Genomic DNA, 21,306 nt, shown 5'->3' on the forward strand with positions numbered 1-21,306 from the left:
AATAGCATCATGACATGACAATACAATTGACCACTAACACTAACAGTCAATCAAATAAGATTAACAAAGACACAAACAAAATAAAACGAAGTCCAAAAGGTCGATTAGGCTTTCATATAAACCATGTATATTTCTTTAATCGAAACTTGTTTTTTAGATTGTATTTTATTTTGTTGATCGATTCCTCGGTATAAGCTCTGAATTAGTAATTAAGTTTTTTAAATGCTCTCATTATTAGTTTAAAAACCTAAAAATAGATATAATAAACGTTATTATGATAATTGTGACTATACTAAGTATCATCTAAGACGTTTGTATAACATTTTACACGTACTTAATTTATAATATTATATACCGTTGTTCGATTCTTCGCGTCATAATTCATCGTTGTTCTAGTAACTGCTGTCCAAACGCGCGCGTAATGTGTTGCTATGGATAGATATCGTTAGGAAAAGGCCACAATCTCGCATTCTCTGTCATTTCTGCCAACTAACATCAACCATCAGATAGGACGTGGCTAAATTGTTGGTCAGGTTTGTTTATTTGGCCTAGGCCTAACAGCCGTATTTGAACATCACGGTCATGGCAGCCGGAACTGAAGTGGACTCGGCGGTAGGGACGTCGTATGCCATCGTTAAAGTCTCACCGACAGTGCTTTCCAGTGACCTGTTTACACCATGCCAGCTAACTCCACGAGCCACTTTACCGAGCGTGGGGTAAGTTTTTTTTTTTTTTTTTATAGATACAGTATATTTTTTTTCTTGAAATCGATAGGTTTTGATTTATCGAAATCGAAAGGTGCAATTTGAAACTCGAACTTGAAAATGATTAAGTCACTGGGTTAGGCCCTGAAATAGGCTTAAAATATAGGCCTAATCATTATTTTTTTGTTAATGTTATTAATCGTGCATTCAAAATTTAGTGTGTTTTTTATTTCATTCTTAGAGAGTTCCATCATCCGATATGTACAAGTTGCGGCACGTGGGGTTGTGACATCACTCACTATGGTGGTATTGGTCCGTATACCTTCCAGGGGAAACAGAGGATACGTCGAGATCTACCAGTTAGCCGTAGCCATCGGCATTATGGTAGTGGTCTAGGAAAAAGGTAAAGCTCTGTCTACAATACTGTATCAAACTTTATGTGATGTGATGTGCCAAAATATGGAAGTGATATGCACAAATATGGTAGTACTGTACTATGACATCATCGTATCCATGGGCACATCACCTTTTTTCACATAACGTTTGATAGTGTAGCTTTACATTTAAAATAGTATTTTAGTGAAAGTTGTTTTGGCATTCAACTATATGTGCACAGCCAGACGATGATACGATACGAAAGTTGTTCCATCAATTCATCTGTTGGTCATGTTCTCACCATCCTTAACTTTCTTTTTCAAGTTTTTGCAGAATAAATTAGAATCCAAGATTAGATAAGCTCTATGATCATCAGCAACCATTACTGTACATACATTATACCGTTAGATACAGTTATACATGGTTTCACAAAATGTTTCAAATCGTTTTAAAATTACGACAGGAAGGACCTACTTTTCTCTCACTTTATTGGCAATATACTCTCTCGCGAAAGTGGAACATTATCCACTGAATATTCGTGGCTGCTGCATGTTTCGTGGGTTTATATATGTAGAACTGAACCTACTTCTTGATATTGACTTTTGAGTTTCTTACATTGTAAAACATAATTTTGGTCCTTTTTAATCATAGTTTATAAAAAAGTAGGTGAGGGCCAGATAACTTTCGAAATTCTACGAACTCGTTGAAATAAAAGCAAATTGATAACAGATTATGAGACGTGAATGGAATTTTAAAATACAGGCAATTAACAAGCGATCATCAACATCCAGTAATGAATGTTTATTTCGTTAAAAATAACTTCTGCAAATACCAACATAAAATGATTTCATTGTTAATCACCAGAAGAAGTCACTTCTATGTCTACTTAAAATGTTTTCATTATTATATGACTTTATGCTCGAGTGAAAATTTCAATGAAATATTCATCTTGGGAAATATAAAAACATGACCGATTTCGTGAATGTCAAGTCTGATATTACGACTTAAGTCTGATATTACGAGCTCTGTCTACACTATCAAAAATGTGATGTGATATGCCCAAATATGGTACCGATATGCCCAAATATGGTTATGATATGACTTTTTTTTTCTCTTTTGTGGCGTGAACCACCACCTTTATTCTTTCATATCATAATTAAATACATTACAAATAAATCAGTAATATCTGTCTTCATATGTTCTTTCTTTAATTATATTGTTTTCCGTTAATATTCTACATTTTTCTTTATATTTTTCTGCTCAAAAAAAAAAAAAAAATCAGTAATTTTTGTAAATTTTTGTTTTTCACATATTGTTTCCAATATTATCCTCCTGTTTTCATGGTTTTCTTATATTTATTCACATTGTACACAGACACCCACAAATACATATATATATATATACATACCGTATTGTTTCATACCCTGTTAATTCATACCCATTTATATACATCTTATAGACATTATATACACAGATATAAAACAGCGTTTTAAAAAAAAATACATCATTCAAGATATATATAATTTTCATAAAAATTAATTAGGTACCGGTAACTCATTTAACATTATATGAGCGTTAGTTTGTTCAGATCCTTAACAATAGACTTAAATGATATGACTTCATCGTGCCAATAGTTTCTGTGTACAATTGATCTCCTATAACAAGATCTCCCTTCATTTCTCCCTGTGTCTCTTAAATTTACCCTTTTCAACAAGTATTGCATGTGGGGAACCCCATCTATTTGTTTGCTGTTAGTTCATTGGACGTTTTATTTGTCTAAGACTAAATCGTACACATTTTACATTTCAAAGTATAAATCTAAAGATTTACTTTGCAGTGTCTGAATCGTGACAAGAATCGATCGGTACTCGATGACGATCATCGATTTACTGAAAGCTTTGCATTATAGTTCACCATCGCTCGGTCAATTTATTCATATTGTATTTGTAGTTAAAACGACATCTTTCTGGAAATTGATTTTATATAATTTATCAACATTGATTGATACATTCAATATAAAACGTGCAAAAAATGGAATTAAATTTATTTTTCTAATTTTTGAACCAAGCTCACTCTCTTTTCTTTGCTGGCCTTATTAAATCCTCTATCTCTTTATTTCATTCAAATGTCGACATTGTCTTCCATTGTGTGAATACAGTAATCTGTCTGACAAAGGAGTCCCTGGTCCGCCAACTATCTGAATTTGAAACATATATGTAGCCAGGCTTTATATACTATATTAATATCGTTTTTATAGTTCAACTATAGCCCACAGCCACCATATCGTCTGACACGGGAGACCCTGGTCCGCCGACGACTTTCTGAATAGTGAAACAGGGAAGTGTGTTTCGCTCTTCCCTGTTGAAACTTATATATATTTAGCCAGGCTTTATATACTATTTATTTTAATATCGTTTTAATAGTTCAACTAGCCCACAGCCATATCGTCTGACGTCACTGAAGCTGAGTGGAAGTCGCAAGAATGATGAGATGTGAGTCGTTTTATACATTTTGTTTTTGTTTATCATCATTTCTTCGTGGTTAATCACAACGAAGCTCTTTTTTTGTGTAATCTACCACTTTTATTCATTCATCATAATTATTACAAATACATATTTTTCACATAATACTCCTTTTTCTCATTATTTCTTGGTGCATTATCCCTTGAACAACGAGGAACCACCATATACTTTCGATAACGAGACAGCGACAATAGTGAAATATGGCCTTTCATTGTTGAATTGTATACGTAATTTCAACTGTGAAAAATGATGAAAATGATTAATAATAATGAATATAAAAATAAGCTACTCAGGCATCAAGTCGCCAATAGATTCTATTAATAAAAGAGTGTATGCAAGGTATTAAAAAAAAACCTTACAGACAAATTATTCTTTCATTTGTTTTTTTTTTCGATCTAATTTGTGATTACTCAAATAAAATAACCAATACACTGGCAAACAGTATTCAACACATTATACCCCCACTCCCTCCTTTCTATTTAAAATGATTTCTTATGTTTTCTGTTTTTTTGGGACGAGAGGAGTTGTCTCATAATGGAATCAATCTAAGTTAAATTGCCTTGCTATAATTAACTCATTTTTATTTTTTTACCTCATGCTGAGTGCTAATATATTTCAGATTTTGAATTAAAATCTAGCTTATCAATTATTACGGTAATATTTCATTTTATGACAGTAGTTGCTTTATTTCGTTATTTTTAGATTGCCACCTCCGATGCGAGTGACTTTCCCCAGGTGAGAAATTGGTTTGCGTCTCGTCAACATTCGTCACTATATTACCAACAGTGATCTGTCATCTTTCCTCTCTCGTCGTGTTTCGTAAATCTCTATTTTTACAGAACGACAGGGACGGACATTTTTCGGCGCACCGTTTCCCGATCGAGATGCTGTCCATACATTACCGCTGTGAATCACTGTATCACAATGATAATCATTATTCATAACTTGTCTTTGTCATATATAACAACATCATCATCATCGATCAATAACCATCCATATAATCATCATCCATAATGGTCTTCGGTATCGTTATGTCAATTTAAAGTATGGTTATTGTGGATTGATGGATTGTTGTTCCACGAAAACATGACAAATAAAATCAGGCCATTTTGCAGTTTTATTAAAGTTATTCACTTCTGTAGAAAAAAACAAGATTTTCAAAAAGGCAAATTGTGCTTTAAATTTCTTTTTCGATCCAATTTTTTATTTACTTAAAGTAAATAACTATATTATTAAAATGGAAGACGATAGGCTATTCAACAAAATTTCACGGGACAATATTTGATAATTTTTTGTATCGTTGCAGATCGTCAACTTGGCAGAATGAGCCATGGCCAGGACACCATGCCTACACGTCACATCGTTCCAAGTTCGAGGTTTTTCCCAGAATTGATCCTCAACAAACAGAATATGGCGGTACGCTTTCTATAAGTTTTCAAAATCATCGTAATAGTGAGGGCGCTGCTCAGATTTTATTTCTGAATAGAGCTGACTTTCGATTTTTTTAATTTTCAGGTCCTGTTTTACCACAAAGCCGAACCGAACAGGTGGGTATATGAATATCGGTAATTGATATTTATCAATAGAAAGATACTCAATATTTAATTGACGCTTAAGGATGCATTTTGAACACCGAATCGTCAGTAACATCAAAATATTTTATCGTCGATAACTAACCAACGAAGTTATGTCTTTTCGTGCTTTCGCTTACGAAATGCACGCGGTTAGTTTTGAAACTAGTAAAACTTGTTAAGTGCTGAAAATAACTTAATGTCTTATCTTTTGCTGCATTATAATTTACAAAAATTAGATTAGAGTCCTGATTCACCTATGATACTCTTTTTCATACCTAAAATGTCAATCGTCATTATGTGTGTATATTTATCTAGGAACTGGGACGAGCAACCAACATCGCCCTGGGTGAGCTAACTCGTAAACGGTACCAGTCGACACAATACAGAGAGGGGTTCCAAGGTACCTCAACACCGCCTCCGACATTTAACCAACTTCTCGACCAAACCAAAATCAGTGATGCTAACTATCCTGCGAGTACTACTGGAATCACAGAGCATCAAGAGTCGGATGAGTTAGACTCTTCCGAGGAAGAAGACGTGGATGACGAAGAGAAAGAAAACGAAAACGATTCCGGTATCGGTAGTGAGAACGGAAGTGTGACGTCACTAAACGTACCATCAGATTCAATTGGCAGTGGACATTCGGACAATTGCCCATTACATCAACCGAACCTGCGCCGCGTTACATTTTGTGACAAATCAAAAACGGTTGAAGATTCGACGATTGTTGAAAGCAGTGGTGAGAAACAACTTGAGACTGTTACAGGAATTGGACCTTGTTGGCCGCCGAGTACAAGTTACGTCATTGAAAACATCAATGGTACGCAGCTGCTAGAGCGTGATGACATTCAGACGTACCCACCCGCGTATCGTAGCTCATTAAAGCCTGAATGTACCTGCAAAAAGACGAGATTAACATCTGCAACCGGGCGATCGACAACTCATTCGTATGGTCTTAAGTCTTCTGGCAGCGTGTTCAATCATGTTTTGACGACATCGAAAGATCAGCATAAAGACCAACTCAACCCTATCACCCACCGTCTTATTGACTACCCTACACGGCCTAGGTCACCATTAGTCAAAAAAGATAGTAAGATTGTATCTAGCGAAGTTATGCTGAAGAAGCTTGGAGTCGCTAACAACCCATCGAAAGAAGACATTACTATTGACAAACGGCCATTTGTGATTCCTAGGAGTTACAGCAAGGCTGGTAATAAGGAGAACTTACCAGCACTGAAGCCAACCAACTCGTCTTTAAAGGTTTTGACCAAACCAAACTGGTCATCTTTACCGTTGCCACCAGCACCTTTATCGGATTGCTTATCGGCATCAGGAAATCGGGTTCCTCACCGACTTGGTCTTCGCTTTAAAACGGAAGCGCACCACAGGTATAAATATATCGACTAAGAATCTGTGTTTTGTACATTTTCTCTGTCGGTGGCTTGCTTGTCCCCAACGTCACATGCATATACACACAATATTGTATTATTAAACATTTCTATTTGTAGTAGAATTCATTGACTTCCATGATCTACCACCCTGAGGTGTTTATTCGAATAAATGCGCTATTTTACGTTTTTATTTTGCAGGTTTATATCTCTCCATCCAGAGCCTGTTCCCGATCTGCGTGACGCCCGCAACAGTGGAAGAAGGGTCATCTTCTTCAACTACCACTCGTCCGCGTTCAGAGGATAACGACAACGATAACGATACTTCGCATCACAGATATTAAAGATGCGCTATAAAAACCAATATCGTTTATACGTTGATGATTATAATTAAGTTGATCATAGAAATCGTGTTGGTGGCTATGTCCTGAAAATAATAAAGTGTAATACTCTCATTGTGGTTTTTTGTGTGTGCGCAGTATTTTGATTGAGGGTTTTAATTCGAATCTTGTGCTTTTGAGTCATACTCGGACAATTTCAACCCTTTGATATCAAAATTAAGTTTCAGGTGGGCCCCCTAATGTAACTATTGCATATAACAATGGCAATGCAATTCTGTCTTTTACTTTTTTTTCCTCATTGCAAAACATATATTATTGAAATTTATAAAAGGGCAAGACAAATGAATAAATATGTTCAATGTAATAACGGCATCTCTCGGTGCTTATTCCTCTTGTGTTCATCATGTACAATTTTTATATATCGCCATCTATGAGTTTAACCATCCAACCAATAGACGGCGCTCTTCTAAAATGGATTGAGTTGTTTGGTGGGCAAAACAAAAAAAACCCTATACTTAGCTATGTTGGTAATAAACTTAGCTTACAATAAACTAAAACATCTCTAAAATTCTGGATTTTTGTTTGTCAGGTAAGTACTTATTTTATCAACTTATAAAATATTTATCAAATTTAAATAATAACGATATGGTTTTATTCGTTGGAATGAAGAAATTCCATTTTTTCCCGAAGCGTTTGTGTGATGACCGTTGTACGTCTGAGCCGATTACACGGTGGTGGTATTGATATTTAAGCCTCCCTTGTGTCTTCTCTAATCTCCTGTTTTACCTTTGTGTGAAGAAAGGTGGGCAACTGGAGGAATTCCAGTGTATTTTCGTTTATTTCAGCCCATATCATAAAGCTTAATATTAAAAAAATAAATAAAATATATTATTTATTCTATAACATTCAATTATTCATTTCCAGCCGTAAAGACTAAGTAATAAAGATAATTAATTAATTAAACAATTGTCTGTCTACTTTTAGTTGTGTTGTAGTTAGGCCTAAACAGATTGAAGGGGAAGGAGGGGGTGGGGAACAAGTTGTAAAGAGGTCCTTATCAGGATCCTTAAGTAGGCTGTAATGTCCATAATACTATGGAAATTTGGCTCGAAAAGGACTTGAGAAATTGAGATAAATAGGCATACTACAGAAATACTGTTATACCAGCTTAAATAATGAGAAAATACAGTCAAAATGCTATAATTATGGACAAATTAAAATGTCACAATTAAAAGCCCTGCTTGTGGGGGTTCCCCCGACACAAAAGTTTGGTGGCCTTTTCATATCACACACCAAGCAGGGAGTTGCAACTCCCTGCACCAAGCAACTAAAACACTGTAAAATCGGTAAATTATTCTGTTTGGTGTTGCTTTATCCAGTTCTCGTGGATGAGCCTACTGTATGCCAAAGGCCCAAGTTGCACCATTTGAAGGTAAATTATTCTGTTTGGTGTTGCTTTATCCAGTTCTCGTGGATGAGCCTACTGTATGCCAAAGGCCCAAGTTGCACCATTTGAAGGTAAAATATTCTGATGGTTTTACATTCTATGGGCTGACCTGGGCATGGATGTCAAACTTGCATGTTAAAGGACAACTTTACCGAGAATCATATTTTGACAACATAGTAGGAATGATTTCAGAACAATTGCAAAATTTACGTTATGTCAAAATATTGTTCTGGGTAAAGAAAGAGTTTATAATATGCTGTTTAGTATTTAGACATCAATATTACAGTTCATCTCATTGTAAATATTATCTGGTCATATACATTTTAGATTACTAAATTTATAGGCCCGGTTAAATATGATAAATTAAATGCAAAAAGAGATTTTAAAACAGCACTTGGCACCTAGCAGCAACTGTGATTAACCCTTCAAACTGACAACTTCAACAATTCAAAATGACCTCATTCCAATCAATATCAACTAACCATATGATATTAGCTAATTATTTGAAATCATACACTTAATGCAAACTAGACTGACTGAATAGATTGACTTAACCTCACTGTACAATGTTCAGCACTACATTAGAATCATTTTAAACAGTCTTAATGTAAATGTAATGTGTCCTAGGCCTAAGCCATTTTATTTTGAAGGAACTCAGTACTCATCAATATGCAGACTCCACTCCCTTTTGTCTTTCTTTGTTATGCATAAATACACCATTTGGTTTGTTATTTCCACTCCACTGGCTTAATCTGGCATATTGTACATACACTATATGTATACAGTGTACACTACACTAACAAATAAGGGATCCAGGTACAGTACAGTAGCTAACACATCCAGAGAGGCAAGGGAAGGATTTCTCATTATTTCCCCATTTACATTCTGAGGAGTGTATTCCATATTCCATCAAACTACCTATTATTGGTATTGAAAACCATAGTAAATAAATTCATCAATTCATATTAGTATGTACTAATCTAACTTATCACCGTTGTTGGTAAAGATTTAATATTTAATAACCTTATTAAATTAATTCATCAACTCGTATAAGTATGTACTTATAATCCTTTTAACATTTAAATTTGATTAAGTTAATCATGAATATGAAGAATAGATGTATAATAGGCTAATTATGGCCCACTTGTAGATTACTGTCAGATCCCGGTGTTAAATAACAACCAAAAAGAAATAAGTACAGACTTGTAATCGATGATATTTACTTACTTACGTGTGCAAACATGCTTCTGTAATAATCATACAGTTAGTCATAACTTAAATTATGATATTTGAAAATACTTCTTGTTTTACCAATTTAATATTTGTTCTGAAATATATTGTTAATATTATAATAAGTCCGAACTTATTATTAGTTAATTGATAGTTTTGATGACTGATATTAAGCAAATTTGTTTAAGTTAGGTTGTGTTGACTTAAGTTGAATAATAATGAGAAGAAAGTACTTTCATGATGACATAACCCAACTACTATAACTACTGGAAGGGACTTATTAAATTATAGTATATTATGTTAAGAACAGTAACTTAATATAGCCTAACCAATAATGATTCAGTGATGTAGCATACAGTAACAGGTTTAGGGTACATACAGTAGGTGCCACATACTGAATTGAATTGAAATATTTATATAATATACACTGGGCGACCTCTTCAGTCAAAGACTGGTCTCCTAGAAGGCCCAGTTATGATCAGTGGCTGTGATGTACTAGTACACCGGGGTGACCCCCTACTCGTCTCGAAAGATGTACTAGATTCTTTAAAGTAAACATGAGCTAGATGTGTACACTGTACCTATGGTTTATAGTCCTTAATACTGTAGAATACATACAGTAGTAATACTGTATGTACTTTGGTGAGGAAGGACACAAATCCTGTACATCACATATTACTACTGAATTTGCCAGCACTAAGCTGATTTCATAATTATTTCTTTTACTGAGAAAATATGGTTTATTCAGAGCCAAGTTGACGTTTTCATGAAACACTAATTTCCATAATATTAACCGTTTTAAATGAAAATTGAGTGTCCTAAATTAAATTTGATTTAATATCTAGATATTACATTGGCAAGTTTCTGAGAAACTGACTTCATCATTTCTGTTTTTAAACAAAGCAAAAAGCTTTGGCAACATTGAAACAAACATCTAAAAATTGATTCATAATTTCAAAATTAAGACAATGAAAACAATATCATGAATGATTCTTTTTTTAGGTACTGCACTGCTATACAGACAGTAATGTACTGTAGGATGCAGTATAATGACTGTTACTGTCATCAAGATAGAGCATTCTTTTTTAAAATGTCATACGCATCCAGCTTTATTGTGCTTATAAGCTAAGTCTCATTTAAAGCTTAGTAGGGAGTAGGAAGTTAGAACCCTGGCAAAGGTCAGGATTGAACCCTGGAACTTGGGATTAGAAGACAAGCATGTTAAACCACCAAGCTACAGCTCCACTACATTCTCCCCATTGATAGAGGAACTGTACAATGCTATAAACATTGTGTCATTTAATCACCCTATTGTTAATATTATAATTCTAAACTGCATAATTCAGGATGTAACATATTATCCAGGAAGCTCTTGACAGTATTACACAATACATGCTAGCCAATAAAATACACCTGATTGGCCGATACCGGTGCTATTGGCTGCTTATTGTGCCATTACACCTGAAGTATTTTCCGGACTTCTACTAGTAATAAATTGTAATTAACAATACCATTAGCAACAATGAAGGGTATTTTTATGTTTTTACTGTCAAGTAATTTTGTCTAGTTTTGCTCGCTGTACCCGCTCTCATATACTTCTTTTTCTTAAGTGTAAAAATAGACCTACTGCAAATTCAGAAAATCCTTTATAATTACAGTACCTTGTACAGGTATCAGATTGATATATCCTTTATAATTACAGTACCTTGTACAGGTATCAGATTGATATATCTGTATTTTTGATTAATTTTTGTTTAAAACTTTATGTGAGAATAAAATGTGATGTGCCGATATATGGACATGATGTCATATCACTACCATATTTGGGCATATCTCTTACTACCGTACCATATTTGGGTACATCACACTTTTTTTGTCAAACTAGTTTGATAGTGTAGACAGAGCTTTATGTCTATAATCTGTAGATTTGAAAAGTGCTGTATTTTCTCAAAAAATCATGTTTAAATGTTTAAACTAACTCATGTCCTTTGCACTCTTCTTACATACTTACTGCCGGGGGTAAGTTTTACCCAAAACTAACTTGAGCGGTTTTTTTGTCAGGAAGTAAATATAAGAATTGCATTAAAGGGACGAAAAATAAAACGACATTAATTAGTTTTCAAATTAACTTCCTATACAGTGCTGCAATTGATTACATCATTAAATATTAATAGTTTGATCTTGGCAGTTAAATATTGCATATCATTTTCAAACCCAACTGTAAACAGTTTTTTATACACAGCTAAAATGTTTTATCTTTTATTCATAAGTGAATTTTTACTAGACTGAAGTTTTCTTGTCTCTGGTTTTGGAACATTTTTAGTTTCCGTTTATCATTCACTAATCATTTTAACAATTAAAAAAAAAATTACATTAAAACATATCACTATCACTATTGAAATTAAATAGTATTATTATTTTCATTCATCATACACATTCATAAACATGCATACATAAACATAGTACAAAGATGTATAAAAATATAAAAACTAAATATATTCAAATATCAAGAAGCTCTTCTACTAGAAAATGTCACACCTAGTAATTTGATAAAAACTTGTGAACCCAATTGATTCCAGTCAAACGCACACCAAATCATTCATAAACTACGATTCAATGTTTGTGTTCTTTTGAGCGTTTAGTTATCTTGTCTGTCAAAGCATTAATGCGTATGAAGGGTTGCATCATTTACACTTGACTGCTGCGGTCCAGAAGTGTCTAATAATTTGGAAAACGTTGTCATGTTAAATGGTGTGCTTAAGTACAAGCCTCAAAATCATAGATCTACCAATAGATTGTTTGTTTAATAAAGCTTGTCTATTTGTTGGTCTTCTCCCCTCATTATCTTTTTTTATTTAGTGTTAAACTTGAACTATTATTTTGTAAACCAATTTTTGAATTATTTTGTTAAAGTAATCTGAGGTCTATACTTTACAAACCTGCTGGTTTCTTAAGAACCCATTTCATCATTTTCTTACTTCATTGTACATACTGTTATTTTATTTGTGATTTGATGAATAAATGTATAATTTGTATTTGTAATAGAGGTAAATTATTATTGGATACTTGAGCATAAAGAAATAAGTACAGTACCTACAGTACATGGTAGTTCAGAAGGACAATTTACACTACTACAGTAGGCCTACTCTGAGGCCTACAGAAACACATGTACAAACAGCATTAACACCATAATAAGGAACCCATGGAGTTAAAATATGACCCATTTGGGATCTTTTTCTCTACCAGGGGGGTAATCACCATGGTAACCAGCTAAAACATGACGTCCCAAAGGAGACAAAATAAATAACTTTGAAATAACAGACTCTACATTCATGATCATTATTTTTTTTTAATTTCAAAATAAAACATTAAAGATGTATTGTCTCCAAAAAACATGAAAAATGGAGACTAATAAAATCGGACTTTAAATAGGCCATTTTGTAGTTTTAATAAAGTTATTCACTAATGTAAAAAAACAATTATTTTACTTTATAAAAAGACAAAAGAAACGTTTAATTTTAACCAAAAACCATTATCTGACATACTGTACAAAGTATTTTTTCCTTTAAAATGGTCAAAGTGAATAACTGCAGTATTATGTAATATTAAAATGGCATATTAAAAATGTGAATTGAAAAAAAAAAATTTGTTTTAATAAAACAAAACACTGGTACAGACATACTGTTAGCCTAGTAACATTGTAATGTTAGCCTAGTAACATTGTAATGTTAGCCTACTAACATTGTAATTTAACATGTATTTTATTCATTCAATAAGTAATGTTATCAGACACATTCACTTACTGTATCTTTACATTCATTCTATTCACATACAGATTAGTAAGTAATGTTATCAGACACATTCACTTACTGTATCTTTACATTCATTCTATTCACATACAGATTAGTAAGTAATGTTATCAGACACATTCACTTACTGTATCTTCACATTCATTCTATTCACATACAGATTAGTAAGTAATGTTATCAGACACATTCACTTACTGTATCTTTACATTCATTCTATTCACATACAGATTAGTAAGTAATGTTATCAGACACATTCACTTACTGTATCTTTACATTCATTCTATTCACATACAGATTAGTAAGTAATGTTATCAGACACATTCATTTACTGTATCTTTACATTCATTCTAGTTACATACAGATTAGTAAGTAATGTTATCAGACACATTCACTTACTGTATCTTTACATTCATTCTATTCACATACAGATTAGTAAGTAATGTTATCAGACACATTCACTTACTGTATCTTTACATTCATTCTATTCACATACAGATTAGTAAGTAATGTTATCAGACACATTCACTTACTGTATCTTTACATTCATTCTATTCACATACAGATTAGTAAGTAATGTTATCAGACACATTCACTTACTGTATCTTTACATTCATTCTATTCACATACAGATTAGTAAGTAATGTTATCAGACACATTCACTTACTGTATCTTTACATTCATTCTATTCACATACAGATTAGTAAGTAATGTTATCAGACACATTCATTTACTGTATCTTTACATTCATTCTAGTTACATACAGATTAGTAAGTAATGTTATCAGACACATTCACTTACTGTATCTTTACATTCATTCTATTCACATATAGATTAGTAAGTAATGTTATCAGACACTCTCAGATATTAATCTATCATGATATCACATGATGTCACAGGTTTTCGGTGAGATTTATCACATCATACAGTATGTTTTCAGTATGAGTTATCAATATGCAGTTATCCAGTATATAATTAATGATATATTGTATTATGTATGACAAATTTCTCAAAGATTATGTTTTCTTAAACACATGTTTAACGCTCTATAATTCAAAATCTCAGAAATAAAATAGAAATATTTTTACTGAAATCTTAACAAGATCCAATGCCAATTTTTGTATCTACAGACTACAGTATTAGAAATATTGTACAATATGTTGTATTCAATCTTTTAAATGATAAAATATTAATATTAAACTGATAACTGAGGGACTTGTTAGGCTTAACTTCTAATCTGTCCAACTACGACCATGTTCAGTCTATTTTTTGCCTGCTTACCTGGATAAACCGACAATATAGCCCTCTCTCTCCGAAGAGAGGAGACAATTACAAAAAGAGAAAATTTAAGCACTCCTATAGGATTTGTATAGTATTGCACACATTTTAAATAATGAAATTATTATGATTATTTTTGCTTTGTTTTTTTCAGAATAAATGAAGAATGATATAATGTTACTTAACCAACACTGACTTGAGAATTCTTAAAACGTAAGTAGTTATTTTAAAGAATTTTTTAATTATTTAACAACATGCACTGTTGTATGTACATTACACAATGTACACTTTCCCTGAATATGTAGTTATGCAATGAGTGAACCTGGTCAAATATTTACTAAGTCCCTGCATATTTAGCTTAGTATTGATTAGCAGTGAATGAGTTGGAACTTAACGTTTCCTATTGGACCGTTTCACCTGTAAGTACGCTTATTATTGTCATGATTAATTGTGTTTTTTTTATGTGAATCAATATGCAAATTTCAGAAAATAAAATATAGTTCAAATTGAACACTGATATATTATGTGTATTTATAGAAATTAAATTATGTAACTGAAATATGTATAATGTACAGTACTACTACTAGTAATAGATTACTGTAGATGATGGATATTAGCACTTACTGTAGTGAGAAGAAAAGGTTGAATTCAAGTCAAAAACCTACAGAATGATGACTGTCCCAACACTGCAATAAGAAGGCATTTATATTGCCCGATTATTACAACTTTAAACTCTTTCTTTTTTTATCTGTACATAATATTTATATTTATATATTTTTTAGATTCAATTTTAACGATTGTTCAATTTGATGCCTCGCAATTTTTAAATTTGTATATCTTTGTATTTCTATTGTTTACTTGTATGTTCAAGTGCAGTATTATGGAGAGCCATCTCGATAGTGCTTTGCACTCATGGCAATCCTCAGGGTGCTGCACCGCTGTCTATATGTTCAAGTGCAGTATTATGGAGAGCCATCTCGTTAGTGCTTTGCACTCATGGCAATCCTCAGGGTGCTGCACCGCTGTCTTGTCATGTATTTTTGTGCCTGAAAATTTAATAAAATAAAATAAATAAAATAACTAACTATTATCATGGAAAAAAAAAACCTCCATGCTATTACTGTATTATGTCGGGGGCTGGGACTCGATAAGTATTTTACTTATTTCTAGCCTTCCTATGTTAATGCCATTAATACTATTATTGTTAAAATTTTATCAGAAAAAAGAAATTAAATAAATTTGAATTGACATTTTCTGTAATTAAAATCCATTTTAAGTAGCATGATCAATAGAGAAGTGATGTTTTTTAAAAGGACTGGCTCCGAGATCTCTGGTTATAATTGTCAAATTTCTCCAAATCTGAATTTTAGAAATGCTCAGTTTATTTGTATGATATGATGCCCTTGATCTTTCATAATAATTGTTTAATATAAGATAACTGCATGTAATTAACTGTTTTGCTAGCTTTGCAAGGACAATTGTGAAATTGAAACAATTTATTGTAAGGTTATAATTTTTAGTACAATGCAGAGGCAAGATACATCACCAACAGAGGGCAGTGTCTGTTTCATTTTCAAAACAAGAATCTGAACTTCTTTACAGAAATATTTTTATTCTGATGATTTTGCTTTTGTTTTGATGCAATTGTAATACATATTTCTGTGTATAATATATGTTTCCAAAACAATACAGCAAATAGAAACAAGGTGAGAAAAACAAATGACTAAAAAATGCTTTAAATATAATTATTAATATAAAATACTGTGCTGTGCTGGGGGATTGGGGGTGTGGTGGAAACAGAAAATTTCAGACAAGACGAGCGCCTCGACTTGATTTTATGGATAGGATCAATATACAGAAAAGTGTAACCCCTTTTACAAATCATGAATAGAGTATTGGACAATAGGATCTGTTTAGAGTCTATTTTAACTCAGTTTATGAACATTTTTAACTAAGGAGATGAAGAATTTGGTTGAGCCTTGAACACAAATACTTCTTTTGTGATGTGCAGGCCTCTGTTCATGACTTCATGTAACAAATTACTAATTGGCTTCTTCTATCAGTCGGCACAAGTCTACAGTTGTAAAATAATATATGCTCTGTTTGTGTTTAATCCTCCCCTGATTTTATACTGAATATACTCATTAAAATTCTAGTCAGTTTGATTATAATAAACTTCCAATTTGAAATAATATTTTAAATACTTGCAGCATTGTTTAGTTTTTTATAATAGATTCTGATTCTCTAATTGCATACAAATCCTGGTATAAACACAACAGAGGCGTAAGTAAATACATTTCATGCAGTATGCATCTATAATTTGCATGTACCCTGGTACTCTTTGTTTTGTATCTCTACAACTCATGCTATAACCTAATGAACTTCTAATGGCAGTAGAATCTATTCAGGTGCTTACAGGTCTCAGGTAGGCCTTTTATATGCAAATGGAAATTCCAACGTGCCCTTATTCAAACCTCTTTATTTCTTCACGGTTGATCGCCTCTTTTGAGTACATGGTTGCGCAAAGTGGTGCCAGAGTTTAAAACTGATTACCCACGATTCAATATGCTTAAGTAATGCCCAATAACACATGCCCAATTGCCTTAAGATACTTTCTACCTGTACCCATATTTCATTTGCTGTGCTGTTGGTAGCTAATGTTGTTTTGTTGGAAAACATTCAGTATTTAGTGTTTTTTTTATCTCTGCATTGTCCCTGGAATTCACATGTTTTTGTAACCAGCGTTTATGCCAGTATGTTTCTATTATTTTAAGATTCTTTTATTTTACATTTATAACTCGGATGTTACTAACTGACGTTGTTGAGGTTTGTTGATCCGTTTGGAAAAACGTATTCTGATCATTTCTCAAGTTTCTCAGCTGAAAGAATTGTTTATGCACGGTCATAAAATTGTATCTGCCGGTTTGGATATTTTATCATGATGTTTGTATAATGCGAACTTTAAAATAATGTCATTCCGTAACCTTGCTCTCGTAAATGTACCATAGTTTTGATTATTGTTACGGTTGAGTAAACATCTTTTACTCAGTATAACGCTTCATGTAGATCAATATTGTTTATCAAAAAGTCCTCAAAAACAAACATAAGGAATAGAAGAATTGTTGACATTACCATTGAAGGAGTGCTGCTTAAATAGTCATTTTGTATACAGTGCTGAATGTGAAGTGACAGTTAAAATCTCAGTTCTAGCGCATTGTTTGTCTTCAACTCTCGGAAGTTTTTGTTAAAAAGATTCATGTTTCTAATGGTACAATTACCAGGAGACAATTTCTAGGACCAGAGGAAATGTTGTAAAATAGTCATTGATGTTTTCAATTTCTGGTTATTTTGATGGCTTGCATTAAAACAAGTGTTTACATGATACAAACAAGGTGGTGCATGACACACCTACTTGTTTAGAGGTCTACCATCATCTTCGAACATTCATCAAGCTACAATAGCACTCAGGAGAACATTAAAACAATCGCTAAAGCCATCATAAACTGATGAATAATGTGCTGATGACATTAGCAGACTTTCTTTTGACAACTGTGTTTATAACCTGTGTCACCTAGTCTGACCCCTTCCTCATGTACTGTGTTGCCATGGATACTCAGCAGGGGAAATTATTGGAAGTATTTTTACTGATTCTAAGAACAGTTTTCTAATCTATGTCCTTATTGCAGCTAAGGTATCCTTTTATATTAATTTGCATTAACCTGGCAAAAGTAAAGTTACTGACAATTCTTGTTATTTGCTTGTTCATATTTAAATTATACATTTACACCGGAAATTAGTTAAATAACTGTGACTGCCCATAACAATTAATTGTGTTAAGTTCCTTCAAACTAGTAGTTCAAGTAGGAATTACAAAGCATTTGTACAAAACAAAAACACAACTGATTGTCCTACTATTATACTTTAAAACATCTTTTATAATATGTAACAGAGAAACAAACAATGGATTGTGGTTCTTTATGAAGTGAGCTATGATTGGCTAAGTCTAACTTTGTCTTTGTTAAGTTCCTTTGATTTTCACCTATTCTATAATTTTGGTGCAAACACGTTCTTGACTCCTATAAAATTTTGTCCATTTAAACAAACCACAAACTTTGGTAGACTAAATAAACGTGCACAGTTTCATTGTGGATTTTATAGTAGAAGCAGTTCAGGAAGAAGTATTGATTTTTGCGTTCCATAGTTAAAACATCACGGTCAAGTATAACTATTGATTTTCAAAGGTTTACTAAGTTTACCGATTGCTATTTTTCATCCTTAACGATTTTGATTCTAGACGAGTTTTTTCAAATGTGTAGACTTGTATGAGGCCAGTTGTAAGAAGAACTGTGTTTTGATTAATTACTTCGAAAATGCGCGATTCTTCAATGTTTTCATCAAGTTCACTTTTCATGTTGTAAACAGCAGTGTTCAAGATATTCTAACATTGTATTTTTAAAAATAACACATCCTTTGTATAATATAACAAAAACAGTGTATTATCAGACTATGGTAGACTGTACTATTCACTGTTGTGGAACAGTTCTTTAAGTTTGAAGCTTAAGAATATTCTGAGATACTTCCCATTACTTAAAGGCTGTACATTCGTTACTCAATCCAGTTAAGTACAGACTGATTGATTTTTAGTTTGATTTGGAAGAAAATGTCCAGAGTTTTAAATTGCAGACAATCAAGATAAAATTACTATTTTACCATTTGAGTTTTGGATGTAGAACTACAAGGTAAAACTAAACTTGATAGTAGAATGAATACATTACTTATTGGTTATGATAGCGATGCCAGCGATTCAAGTTCCGACACAGTTATCGAGTTTGCTCTATCTAATAATAGTATCGCTAACGGATCAGATCAAGGTGTCTCGGATATTCCCGACGATATTTTAGAAAGTCTCTCTAAGCAGGATATTAATCAATCGAGTGCACCATCTTCAGTTCCAAAGCTTTCCCTACAGAGTCCTGATGACAATAATAATAATAAAGTAGGCGGATATTTGGATTTAACAATTACTGGGAGAATCAACTTGACTTCTTTGGATTTAGAACTTGTAGCAAAGTTTATGGACTTTCTTCAAAATCGCCAGATTGAAGCATGTATGTTTATAGATGAAATCGGTGAATCAACAACAGACGAAGTTGAATGTGAAAATGATATAACTGTTCATTCAAACAATCATATAAGAGTTGATGCGAATAATTCAATTGACGATTTAAAGAAGGTGGGTTATCTATTTATGATTAATGACTATCAGTAGTAGTACAGTAAGAGTATTAAACAATATCCCTTAACTGTATTGGATTAAATCCATTCCACCGGGGTAACCCCCTACTACTCTCGACAGATGTATTAGGTTCTTTAAATTGCACATGAGCTAGATGGACCTAAGACTCGACGTTCTACCACCAGAACCATGGAGCGAGTGAGGCTTGAACCCTTGCCAATGTTATGGCTTGGTATTATGGTCCTACTGTCTTAACCACTTGGTCACTCACTCACTCGCTACTGTGCTGTATAACCATGGGCCTACACATTTATAGGTCCATGTTATAACAGTCCTGAAACTAGCTTTCAAAATTAGGAATATTTTATTCATTCAGATTTCGTATAATTTGTTTTCTCCAATACATACAGACTTAGTCTAATTGACTCGTAACTGTAATTGAGTTGAGGCTTGCTATGGGTTAGCCAATGGATTAGCCAATGGATTCTATTATCCTAAAGTATCTTTTATACTTGGTGGGAAGGTAAACAGTTGGGTTTAATTTACAAGCATTTAATTACATTAGTAGCTAAAAATAGTTCTTGTACGTTGTAGTGATATGCTGATATACCTATGTTGAGTTGAACCGTTCTACTGAACCAATAGATGATCATTTCTAGTCCCGTCTCAGATGACAGATCTTAAGAAACCAATACAACAATGTTGTTCTAATTTTACAAAATCTAAACATGGTAGTTTACCTGCAACACATGACAATGGCTTATTCTATTATCCTGGATAAGCAAGAATTTCCTATACAATATATAGACAAAATCCTGTAATAACAGTTTTAACTAACCTAAAATGTTCACATGGTTCATGTAATTTGTCCACTGTAGTTATATACAGTACATGTTTCATCAAACAAAGGTTAGATATTTACTTTACAGGATTTTGAAATAGGGGGCCTAAAAATGGTGAAATGAAAGGCTGAACTTAATTTGATGTCTTATCTTTTGCATTACAATTTGCGAAGTTTTCCCCTGCTTGCTATTTTTACTCTTGAAGCCCTGGTGCCTAGACAGTGCCTAGAAATTCCTGCTAGAAGTTTTCAGGTCATAGCACCTTTGTTTGTTTTCTTCTCATTAATTTAAAGCTAATTATACCAAACGTTAAAGGTCAATATCATCTTATGACTTGTGTTTGATACTGTAACCTAATTATTGTATATGACGACACCGAGACGCTTTCTATCGGTCAGCACTCGGTAGAGTAAGTAATGTGCTAAGAAGACATTTCTTGTCGTCGTCAGTTTCTTCCTCAAGGCCAAATATCAAACATTCCATATCTCATGCTTTGTGAGTTTATCCTACCGGTAGACCAGGTGCTACTATAGGCCTTGTAGTCTTTACTTACATGTGTCTAG

At 33.0% G+C, this 21,306-nt stretch overlaps 2 protein-coding genes across 7 annotated transcripts in view; both read left to right on the forward strand.

The window, feature by feature from the left end:
• Window positions 1-410: 410 nt before the first annotated feature.
• Window positions 411-7,001, forward strand: LOC140041119 (uncharacterized). The gene is made up of 8 exons (XM_072087516.1): window positions 411-716; window positions 946-1,107; window positions 3,503-3,571; window positions 4,304-4,336; window positions 4,908-5,017; window positions 5,117-5,148; window positions 5,491-6,563; window positions 6,765-7,001. Exons 1-8 carry the CDS (start codon window positions 583-585, stop codon window positions 6,868-6,870), a joined length of 1,719 nt encoding a protein of 572 aa, XP_071943617.1. The 5' UTR covers window positions 411-582; the 3' UTR covers window positions 6,871-7,001.
• A 405-nt stretch (window positions 7,002-7,406) lies between these two features.
• LOC140041117 (uncharacterized) overlaps window positions 7,407-21,306 on the forward strand; it is a 63,097-nt gene continuing 49,197 nt past the window's right edge. For 5 of the 6 annotated variants that reach the window (XM_072087508.1, XM_072087510.1, XM_072087509.1 and 2 more), the window contains exon 1: window positions 18,488-19,898. In XM_072087508.1, the coding sequence (XP_071943609.1) occupies window positions 19,428-19,898 (471 nt within the window). In that variant the 5' untranslated portion in view covers window positions 18,488-19,427. Of the gene's footprint in view, window positions 7,494-14,819; window positions 14,879-18,487; window positions 19,899-21,306 lie in introns of those variants that run through there. The other variant, XM_072087514.1, reaches the window with a different exon arrangement.

This window comes from Antedon mediterranea, chromosome 2 (genome assembly GCF_964355755.1).
Source record: "Antedon mediterranea chromosome 2, ecAntMedi1.1, whole genome shotgun sequence".
In the NCBI taxonomy this organism is placed as follows: Eukaryota; Metazoa; Echinodermata; class Crinoidea; order Comatulida; family Antedonidae; genus Antedon; species Antedon mediterranea.

Bases quoted from the DNA above. Each gene is read 5' to 3' on its own strand.
- LOC140041119 (XM_072087516.1), top strand. From the start codon at position 583: ATGGCAGCCGGAACTGAAGTGGACTCGGCGGTAGGGACGTCGTATGCC. The intron at 1,108-3,502 runs GTAAAGCTCTGT...TCGTTTTAATAG, and splicing joins GGTAGTGGTCTAGGAAAAAG to TTCAACTAGCCCACAGCCAT. The intron at 5,018-5,116 runs GTACGCTTTCTA...TTTAATTTTCAG, and splicing joins TCAACAAACAGAATATGGCG to GTCCTGTTTTACCACAAAGC.